This window comes from Musca domestica, unplaced genomic scaffold (assembly GCF_030504385.1).
Source record: "Musca domestica strain aabys unplaced genomic scaffold, Musca_domestica.polishedcontigs.V.1.1 165, whole genome shotgun sequence".
NCBI classification, from domain to species: domain Eukaryota; kingdom Metazoa; phylum Arthropoda; class Insecta; order Diptera; family Muscidae; genus Musca; species Musca domestica.
Window position 1 is genome coordinate 263,423 of NW_026712228.1, and position 11,207 is coordinate 274,629.

Consider the following 11,207-nt stretch of genomic DNA (forward strand, 5'->3'; position numbering starts at 1 on the left):
AATTTTATTGAATGAAGCAAAAAATGTTGGAAATAACATCAAATTTTAGAATACGTTGAGATTTGTTCGAATTGGTCACCTTTGGCACGAATTATGGCCTTCAAACGGCCAATGAAACCGTCACACGTTGCCCGAATGTTGCTCTGCGGTATTTTGGCCCATCCCCGGCGAAGCGCTTTCTTGAGGTGATTGACGCTTTGGTATTTTTTAGTGCCAACCTTGCTTTCAAAAATACTCTAGACACAATAGTCCAACGGATTTGTATCCGGAGATTTTGTTGGCCATTGTTCGCTGGAAATGAAGCGGAAACCTATTTTTCTAAGCTTTCTTGGGTGGCGCGTGCTGAGTCCTATTGGAATGTCCAAGGTCTGCGGCCAAAATGTTTACGTGTCCAAGGCTTTAATACATCCTCCAGAATATTTTCGCGATAATATTTGGGATTTATTCTTATGCCACGGTCGACTAATACGAGCGGAGAGCGACCACCGGCTGTTATGGCGGCCCACACCATCACCATGGCCGGCGCTTAAGTTCTGGTGGCTAACCGAAGGTGCATATTTTCAGCTGATCTCTTTGGCAAGTAAACATGATCATTTTGTTTGTTTACAAACTTCTGGACGACGAATGTTTTCTCATCGGAGAAAACCAAATTCGGCAGTTCACCACTTTCGGCCAAGCGAAGCAATTCTTTAGTTCTTATGAGTCTATTTTCTTTCTGTTGGGATGTAAGTTCTTGTCCTTTTTTCGAAATTAAATGGCTTTACCCCGAGCTCATTTTTCAACATTTGCCGAATGGAATATTGCAATATGTTCTGCGTAATAGTCTCTGTAGACGTCTGTTAAAGTGTCTTTCTAGAGGTCTTCATAGACGTCTAAATTTCCCAATAAAGTTTTAGAGTAACCCCCAAACATTAAAAAAGTTTAAACAACAAATCCTTTCATGTACTTATTTAATTTTCAAAAAAAATATTAATATTTCTACGGAAGAGCAGAATAACAACAACAATATCTCTATTAATTTCTATTATTGCGGGTGCAGTTGATAATATTTTCGGCGGTATTCTTTTCAGCGCTCGATTTTTGTTTCTTTTTTGTCTCAACAATTGTAACCTGGCGACGTTTGTCGTCAACACCGCCAATACCATCATCACTATTGCTACCATCATTTTCATCATCCTCCCCCTTGAGGGGAGTTGACGATGATAGTTTCTGTTTGTTAGGGTTGTCATGTCTGTTAACCAAGCGTGGTATACCCGTACTAAAGGAAGCACCTGTTAAACGTTTCGTTACAAAAACATTTTTACTTTTGCCACCAATGGCTGGGCCGCCACCACCCTCTTTTAACTTGGGTTTCTTGAGAACCTACATGCACACATACAATAATACAAAATATGAATTGAGAAAATGCATTTAGGTTGTACAAAAAATAGTAGAAAGAAAGGAAGCAGTCAAACTTGGTAATAACGGATACTTGAGGAATCACCCCCATTAACTTCGTTATAACCAAATTTGACTGAGTTGTCAATGATTGCATTGGTGGTTATGCAAATTTGCCATAGGAAATTTGTTGGGAGTAACAAAAACAATACAACAACTAAGAATGTAGGTGTTGGTGGTAGGAATAGGAAATGTCATTAATAGGTAACAGTGCAATGGCCTACAAATTAATTCATAAGGGATGGAGGAGAATGATTTATTTAATGAATTTGTTTGTTTGTTTTAAATAAACAAAGTAGCCAGAAGTTAGATGGAGTTGATTTGTTGATTCTGTTGCCATGAGAGCACTAATGAATTGAAAGGAAATTGTGAATTGCCTGTGCTACAGACGATATTCATATCAAAGAGCTAAAATTACCAAGTGTTGAAATATGAGAAAAAAGCCAATACTGTTTTTTTATTATTTTTTTTTTTTGGGTTAGAAAATGCATGAAAAAACGTGATTGTCAACTCGTTTATTTTAATACTGGACATGCATTTGCTTTTGCAACCTTACATGGGTGGCTGCCACAGCTTTGAAGGGATGTTTAACCTGTGGCTTTGCCAGGGGTTTCTTATAATTAAAAGTGGTATTTGCCTTAAGATCAGAGGCGGAGTCATCGGATATAGCTTCAGCCACATCTTCTGCGTCGGTGTCTTCATCATTGGATTTATCCTGAAAATGCAAAAATGGAAATGATAAATATAGCGGTTAACAAAGAGGTTTTAGATAAGAGGAAGAGAAATATTTTTATTCAGTAGTAGCTGTTGCTCCAAATTTAGAATGCTCAGAAGTCTGTATAGACTCCTCCACAGGAGTCTGTATAGACTCCTCCAAAGGAGTCTGTGTAGACTCCTCCAAAGGAGTCTGTGTAGACTCCTCCAAAGGAGTCTGTGTAGACTCCTCCAAAGGAGTCAGTGTAGACTCCTACAAAGGAGTCTGTATAGACTCCTCCAAAGGAGTCTGTATAGACTCCTCCAAAGGAGTCTGTATAGACTCCTCCAAAGCAGTCTGTATAGACTCCTCCAAAGGAGTCTGTATAGACTTCTCCAAAGGAGTCTGTATAGACTCCTCCAAAGGAGTCTGTATAGACTCCTCTATAGGGGTATGTACAGGGTGAGATGAAAAAAAACTGCAACCAACTTCAGACTGCTGTCATTTCTAAGCCACTCGTCCGACAGCTGTTAAAACTATTCCAGTGACAGTTCATTATATTCTTTGCAAGCGTACAAAAGCATTTTGGTGAGAATTTTCCAGGACAAAAGTTCTTCGTGATGGTATTCAAGCGTGATTGTGTGATTTCTTTTAATTTGGCTGGAAAACCACAAGTGGCTATCGTGAGAGCACTCCAGCATTTAAATGCGAATAAATCTTTTGTGTTTCGTACCATCGCTCGTTACCGTGATACTGGTAGCTTAGCCCGATCTCAAGGAAGTGGACGGAAGAAAACAGAAACATCAGCAAAAATGGTTCGAAAAGTAAAGAAGCGACTTGATCAAAACCCGCGACGCAGTGACCGAAAAATGGCTCGTGAGCTGAACGTATCGCAATATTCCATTCGGCAAACATTGAAAAATTAGCTTAGGGTAAAGCCATTAAAATTCCAGAAAGTGCAAGAACTTACACCGCAACAAAAAGAAAATAGACTCAAAAGAGCTAAAGAGTTGCTTCGCATGGCCAAAAGTGGTGAACTGCCGAATTTGGTTTTCTCCGCTCCGATGAGAAAACATTCGTTGTCCTGTCCAGCAGTTTGTAAACAAACAAAATGATCGTGTTTACTTGCCAAAGAGATCAGCTGAAAATGTTTACCTTCTGTTGGCCACCAGAACTCAAGCGCCGGCCATGGTGGTGAAGGTGTGGGCCGCCTATGGTCGCTCTCCGCTCATATTAATCGACCGTGGCATCAGAATAAATGCCGGATATTATCGCGAAAATATTCTGGAGGATGTATTAAAGCATTGAGCACATTTTGGCCGCAGACCTTGGACATTCCAACAGGACTCAGCAACATCACACTTAGCACGCGCCACCCAAGAATGATTACAAAATGAGGTTCCTCATATCCAGCGCACAATGGCCACCAAAATCTCCGAATACCAATCCGTTGGACTATTGTGTCTGGAGTATTTTGGAAAGTATGGTTGACACTAAAAACACCAAAGTGTCGATCACCTCAAGCAGGCGCCTCGCCAGGAATGGGTCAAAATACCGCAGAGCAACATTCGGGCAGCGTGTGACGGTTTTATTGGCCGTTTGAAGGCCATAATTCGTACCAAAGGTGACAAATTCGAACAAATTCTAAAATTTGTTGCTATTTTCTACATTTTTGAAAAGGAGTCTGTATAGACTTCTCCAAAAGGATTCTGAAAAAAATACTTTAGCGGTGTCTATATAGACCCTTCCTCCTATTCTATATTCCCCTTATATTGTATAACATTATAAAATTGTACCTCTTCGTCTTCCTCATCATCTTCCTCCTCATCGTCTTCTTCATCCTCGTCGTCGTCATCATCTTCATCGTCGTCGTCATCGTTTTTTGCCTCCGTTAAATTTTTTGTTGACTTTGACATGCGACCCATTCTCTTGAGGGGACTCAACAATTGATCTCTATCCAAACTCTCCATTGACTGAGATGATCTAAGGCTATTTGCCTTTTTATTCTTTGTTGTCTTCTTATCTTGTGTTTCAGTTTTCGATTTCATAAGTTTTTGAAATTCTATAAAATCACCACGCTCATCAATATTTGAGACATCGTAATAGCTGGCCGTTAGCGCTTCCAATGATTTCGTATGGAATTTCATTGCAATCAAAATGAAATCAGTCAAAATTGTTTTGAGATTAGACAATTTACGTTTTTCAAATTCACAAATAACATTGTCGATTTCTTTATTTGTACGATTTAAATCCTTTTGGGTTTCAAGCAACTCGGGATCGGCGGCCGACTGAAATTAATAATGGAAATATGTAGAGGATTATAATTGGAAATTTTGAATTATATAGTATGTGGTTCCACTCACATTATTGGCTGAGAATTTGTTTTTTAAATCTAGCATCTGTCTTTGCTTTAAAACCTCCTTATCTCGCGCTATGACTGCGGTACGCAAATTATCTCGGCTCGTTTTGCATAAATTTTCAAATTGAGTCATTTCATTTATAATCTGAAATGAAAAAAAAAAAAAAAAAATAAATAAATAGATCTGTAATTAAAAATTGTTGAAATATTATTCCTAGCACAAGAGTCAATTTAGTAGAGCTTTGAAGTACAATCAAGGACTGTAGACTGAGTTAGAAAAAAACTCTAGCTGGCTTTTAAAGAATATTTTTTTCAAAGAATTTTAGTTTAGCAATCGCGGATTTCTTTAAGTATATTTTTTCTAAGGGCTTTTACTCCAATAACCGTGGATTTTAAAGAATATTTTTTGTGGACTTTTAATTCAACAATCGTAGATTTTTTAATACTTTTTGATAATTTTCTAAAAGGTCTATAAGTGTTATAATTGTGGATTTTTAAAAAATATTCTAAAAAGACGATAAGTGTCATAATCGTGGAATTTGTTTAAGAATATTTTAAAAGCTCTATAAGTGTTATAATCGTGGAATTTTTTTAAAAATATTCTAAAAGGACTATTAGCGTTATAATCGTGAACATTTTTTAACAACATTCGAGAAGGACTATTATCGAATTTAATTGTGAATATTATAGATAATGCTCTTTTTATACCCTCCACCATACTATGGAGGGTATATTAACTTTCCTTTCCGTTTGTTTGTAACTCCTCGAAATATAAATTTTAGACCAAACAAAGTATACATAAACTTGATCAGCGTAAAATTCTAAGTCGATTTAGCGATGTCCGTATGTCTGTCTGTTGTAAACACGCTATCTTTCGAACGAATTGAGATAGAAGGCTAAAATTTTGCACACATATTTTTTTGCCATCAGGCAGGTTAACTTAGTAAATGGGTCATGTAGGTCCACGTTTTCATATAGCCCCCATATAACGGTACCTCCCGATATTCGGTATTTTGACGATTTTAGCGTCGTTATTCACCGGAGTAGTTTCAAATTACGTATTTAGAGTTCGTGATGGGAACTTCAGGCTGTGACAGAAAATTGTCTATGTGGGTCCAGGTGTTAGCATAGGCCCTTATATATCAATACCTCCATATATTCGGTATTTTGACGATTTTAGGTACAATACGCACCGAAATTGATTGAGATGTCGTACTTGAAGATCGTAATGGATGCTACAGCCTGTCACAGAAAATTGTCTATGCAGGTCCAGGTCTTGTATAGCTCCGATATAACGATACCTCCCTATATACGGTATTTTGATGATTGTAGCTACATTATTCACAGTTTATTTCAAGTTTCGAATTTGTATATGGTAATGGCTTATGACAAATACTGCCTATGTAGGTCCATGTCGTATTCCAAAATAACGTCAATATTCGGTATTTTTAGGAAATTAACAAAATTTTTTACGGATTTTATTTTTTGAAAATTTCCAAATTCGTTCTTAATGGTGGAGTGTATTCAAAGTTCGGCCCGACCGAACTTGCTGCTTTTTAACTTGTTTCTTTTTAGTTCAATAGCCAACGGGGAAGCTATATTAAAATGTTGACCTACATTAAATATTTTTTGTGAGGAGTTAAATTACCCACTGTAATTATGGGTTTTCCAAGGGCAAACCCTATAATCGGTTAAAATTTAAACATATATCTTCGTCCAATTTGCCCAAATGCACCAAATGTGGTATATTCGTCAAAATAGGATAGAACATACGACAAAATTGAGGCTAGAAACAAGTATATTGAATTTGTTGGAAATTGGTTCAAATCTAGCTATAGCTCTAATATGTATTGTACATCCGATTTGTAATTTTTGTCCTACACAGCAAAAAAAAAAAAAAAACATATTCTCATTAATAACGATATTCGGCGAAATTTAAAAATTATACCTTTACCAAATTTTAAATACATTTGCCAAATTTTATTGAGATCGGTTCAAATTTGGATATAGCTCCCGTATAGATCTTTACTCGTTTTCAAGTTAATATAAGCCCAAATAGTTAATATAAGTCCGAATTGAATGGATTTTGGCGCATATAAATGATTTCAGCCTGGAAGTTCGTATATCAAATTATACGCATAAATGGTCTCCCCAACAACGATATTTGGTGCCAGTTATCAGACTCTGATATAGCTTCCAAATATATCATACAATAGATTATTACTGTAGAGCCCCGCCGGACTTCTGGCCTTTCTTTACTGATTTTTGATTGCATCATCCCAAAGTGGGGAGGGAGTCTAAAGACGGGCTAATAGATAAATTGAGTACGAGCTGGAATGGAAGTCTTCAGACGAGCTTGAATCAAATGGCTTGAAATGGGATTAACACTAAATAAAAAGGGAGTTAACAAAAGATTCATTTCGGAGTCTTTAGGCAAGTTGAAGGGGGAGGTTCTACTCGGCCCGAAATGAGAATCCATGAACGAGTTGAAATGGACGATCCGAGGATTTTTCAAATATACCTTCCTTCAAATCCTCAGCACTAAATTAAAATATACTTACCTTTATTTCCATGCGATGCACATGGATGTCCATATAATCGGCCATAACTGTCACGGCATTTGTGACATTTTTTAAGCCCTCTGCGAGACTTTCATTTATGTCCTCCTCGTCGGCATAATGCTTCAAACTTTTCGACAGTTCATCATAGCAATCACGAAACCTAGAAGAAAGATAGAAGCCATTAGCACTTTTTTTTGCTCACCAACGATGTCACATACGTATTTACTTTGCCATTTTCCTTGTGCAATCGGAAAATGTCAAACACATTTCCATTAAATGTTTCTCGGTTAAATTAATACGTTCGTTGATGATTTTAATGCGATCATCTTTGGTATTTGGAAATGATAACTTGGAACGGCGAAACATTGTTTAGGACACGAAAATTAATTTAATAATTTATTGAAAATTTTCAGTTTTCGTTTTGTTGCAAACGCGTTGTATTCCTTTTCCATCTGAAGTGTCAGATGTAACGGTTGTCATGACAACACAGGGTAGTTAAGAGAGTCAATTGGTGGTGAATATAAAATGACAACAGGTGGTAAAAGGGGAAATACCTGTTTCGTTTAGTGTATTCACAAGGTGACATAGTAAGGTCAGTTGTTGTCTTTGTACTGATGTTAAAATAAAACAGTTTTGTTCCTGTATTGCAAAGCATCGAATATATACATTTTCTACCCCACAAAGTATATGTATTTTTGCACATCAGCACAATAAGTTGTTTTCATTTATTTGATATCATTTTCCTTATTTTTAAAATGATTTAAAAAGTGTAAAAAATTAATGCAAAGCTTTGATTTTTTTATGAAAAACCAGTAAAGAAAGTCCTAAAGTCGGGCGGGCCGATTTTATGATACCCTACACCACTTTGCTAATTTAGTTAAGCTCCACATAACAATAAAAAGTTTTTATGGGAGAATTCAATCATAAACGCTATGATTATAATTATAATTTAAAATTCAAAGGACTAAATATGCCGAAGCATTTGTATCTTTTAAATTCAAGTCCGAATTTGCCCATTTGGTGCAAAATTAATTTAAAATCAGATAAAGATAAATGTGGGAGCTATATCTAAATCTGAACCGTTCTCGATAGAATTTAGCAAAGGTATTTCTGAGCTGTATTTCATATAGTTCCCTGAATATCGTTGTTACGGAGTGCATATTACGGCTGTGGGTAACAAATACAACAAATCGGATGAACAATATGTATGGGAGCTATAGCTATATCTGAACCGATCTTCACGAAATTGAGTCTTCTACCTTCTAGACTCAATTCGGTCGTATGTGCCAAATTCCATCACATTTGGGAAAATATTAGACGTTTGGTGCACAATAAAAGGTAAATCGGACGAAGTTATATATGGGAGCTATATCCAAATCTGAACCGATCTCGATAACATTTAGCAAAGGTATTTCTGAGCTGCATTTGATATATTTTCCCAAATATTGTATTTACAGAGTGCATATTACGGCTGCGGAGGACAAAAATAACAAATCGGATGAACAATATATATGGGAGCTATAGCTATATCTGAACCGATTTCGATGAAATTAGACACACTTATTTTCAGGTCTAATTTGGTTGTATGTGCAAAATTCCATACTATTCGGGCAGATATTACACGTTTGGTGCACAATAAAAGGCAAATCGGACGAAGATATATATAAGAGCTACCGATTTACTGATTATCTCCAATTTCAATAGGGTTCGTCCTTGGGCTGACAAATGATTTGTGCAAAATTTCATCTTTACAAAAATACATGGACAGACGGACGGACGCACGCACGGACATGCATAAATCGACTCAAAATGTAATTCTATGTAGATCATAAAAAATAACTATGGGTCTATCTCGTTTCTTTTTGTCTGTTAAAAACAAATGCACAAAGACATAATACCCTGACCAACTTGTGGGTATAAAAATATAAATGCTGTCAAATTGAGCATTTTAGTTGAAACACTTGTGGGTACAGCCTAAAAGTATGCTATAAAAATTCTGAAAATTAATGTAAATAATCCCTATGTAGATACCATTGTAGAAGAGGACAGGTAGTCGTATCGACACAGCTGCTGGGACAATGAACTGTCAAACCAATTTTGGAATTGAGAGTTTTGAACGAAAATTTATTTAAATATTTAAAAATTGTTAAAAAATGCATATCATAACAACCTCCAATTGGGCGTATTTAATGTTTACACCATCTGAATTTTGTTGCGTATAAAGGCAATGCCTTTATGATGTGTACATTCGCAAATGTGGCAATACCAGCAAAGGTATTGATTTTAGCATTGACACGAACCATTTTTGGTTTGTCGATTGATATGTAGATGACTATCGGAGCAATAATTGTGATTTTTTAGGAATATTTTTTGAAGGACTATCGGAGCACTAATTGTGAATTTTTAAGAATATTTTTGAAGGACCATCAAATCAATAATCGTGGATTTTTCAGGGCTATTAAAGCAATAATCCTGGATTTTTTAAGAATATTTTTGAAGGACTATTAAAGCAATGATAGTGTATTTTTTAAGAATATTTTTTTAAGAACTATCAAAGCAATAGTCGTTGATTTTTTAAGAATATATTTTGCAAGGAGGACCAAAGCAATAGTCGTGTATTTTTTAGGAATATTTTTTGAAGGACTATTAAACCAATAAACGTGGATTTTTTATAGAATATCTTTTGAAGGACTATCGAAGCAATAATCGTTGATTTTTTTATAATATTTTTGGAAGGACTATCAGAGCACTAATTGTGAATTTTTAAGATTATTTTTAAAGGACTATCAAAGCAATAATCGTGGATTTTTTAAGAATATTTTTGAAGGACTATCGGAGCACTAATTGTAAATTTTTAAGAATAGTTTTGAAGGACCAACAAAGCAATAATTGTGGATTTTTTAGGGCTATTCAAGCAATAATCATAGATTTTTTAAGAATATTTTTGAAGAACTATTAAAGCAATGATAGTGGATTTTTTAAGAATATGTTTTTAAGAACTATCAAAGCAATAGTCGTTTATTTTTTAAGAATATATTTTGCAGGAGGACCAAAACAATAATCGCCATAATTTTTACATTTTTTTTTTAAATTTTATTAAATGAAAGCAAAAAATGTCGGAAATAGCATCAACTTTTAGAATAAGTTTAGATTTGTTCGAATTTGTCACCTTTGGCACGAATTATAACCTACAAACGGCCAATGAAACCGTCACACGCTAAATGTTGTTCGAATGTTGTTCTGCGGTATTTTGGCCCATTCCCGGCGAAGCGCTTGCTTGAGGTGATCGACACTTTGGCATTTTTAGGGGCCAACCTTGCTTTCCAAAATACTCCAGACACAATAGTCCAACGGATTGGTATCCGGGGATTTTGGTGACCATTGTGCGTTGAAAATGAAGCGAGGAACCTCATTTTGTAACCACTCTTGGCTGGCGCGTGCCGAGTGCAATGGTGCTGAGTCCTGTTGGAAAGTCCAAGGCTTGCGGCGGAAATGCTTGCGTACCCAAGGCTTTAATACGCCCTCCAAAATATTCTCGCGATAATATTCGGCATTCATTCTGATGCCACGACCGATTAATATGAGCGGAGAGCGACCATCGGCTGCTATAGCGGACCACACCATCACCATGGCGCTTGAGTTCTGGAGGCCAATCGAAGGTGCATATTTTCATCTGACCTCTTTGCAAGTAAACACGATCATGTTGTTTGTTTAAAAACTGCTGGTCAACGAATGCTTTCTCATCGGAGAAAACCAAATTCGGCAGTTCTCCACTTTCGGCCAAGTGAAGCAACTCTTTAGCTCTTTTGAGTCTATTTTCTTTCTGTTGCGGTGTAAGTTCTTACACTTCTTGGAATTTCAATAGCTTTACCCCGAGCTAATTTTTCAATATTTGCCGAATGGAATATTGCAATATGTTCAGCTCGTGAGCCATTTTTCGGTCACTGCGACGCGGGTTTCGATAAAGTCGCTTCTTTCGCTTTTCGAACCATTTCTGCTGATGTTGCTGTCTTGATCCGTCCACTATCTTGACGTCAGGCTACGCTACCAGCATCACGGTAACGGGCGATGGTACGTGACACAAAAGATTTATTCACATTTAAATGCTGGAGTGCTCTAAAGATAGCCAATTGTGGATTTCCTGACAAATATAACA

At 36.4% G+C, this 11,207-nt stretch overlaps 1 protein-coding gene across 2 annotated transcripts; it reads right to left on the bottom strand.

Annotated features, from left to right (window-relative positions):
• Positions 1-957: 957 nt before the first annotated feature.
• On the bottom strand, positions 958-7,515 carry LOC101895497 (CBY1-interacting BAR domain-containing protein homolog). Of its 2 annotated transcripts, none has more exons than XM_059120297.1 (6): positions 7,270-7,406; positions 7,052-7,211; positions 4,495-4,635; positions 3,928-4,419; positions 1,994-2,152; positions 958-1,362 (listed from the first exon to the last, which is right to left on the bottom strand). In XM_059120297.1, the coding sequence occupies exons 2-6, from the start codon at positions 7,094-7,096 to the stop codon at positions 1,015-1,017; spliced, it is 1,185 nt and encodes a 394-aa protein (XP_058976280.1). In that variant the 5' UTR covers positions 7,097-7,211; positions 7,270-7,406; the 3' UTR covers positions 958-1,014. The 2 variants fall into 2 exon arrangements, with proteins under 2 accessions (XP_058976280.1, XP_058976279.1); XM_059120296.1 differs by having other exon boundaries at positions 960-1,362; positions 7,278-7,515.
• Between the last annotated feature and the right edge of the window lie 3,692 nt (positions 7,516-11,207).

Coding starts and splice junctions, on each gene's coding strand:
- LOC101895497 (XM_059120296.1), bottom strand. CDS start 7,417: ATGTTTCGCCGTTCCAAGTTATCATTTCCAAATACCAAAGATGATCGC. Junction 2,153..3,927: donor ATGATGAGGAAGACGAAGAG/GTACAATTTTAT, acceptor TTGCATTTTCAG/GATAAATCCAATGATGAAGA. Junction 1,363..1,993: donor AAGCTGTGGCAGCCACCCAT/GTAAGGTTGCAA, acceptor GTGTGCATGTAG/GTTCTCAAGAAACCCAAGTT.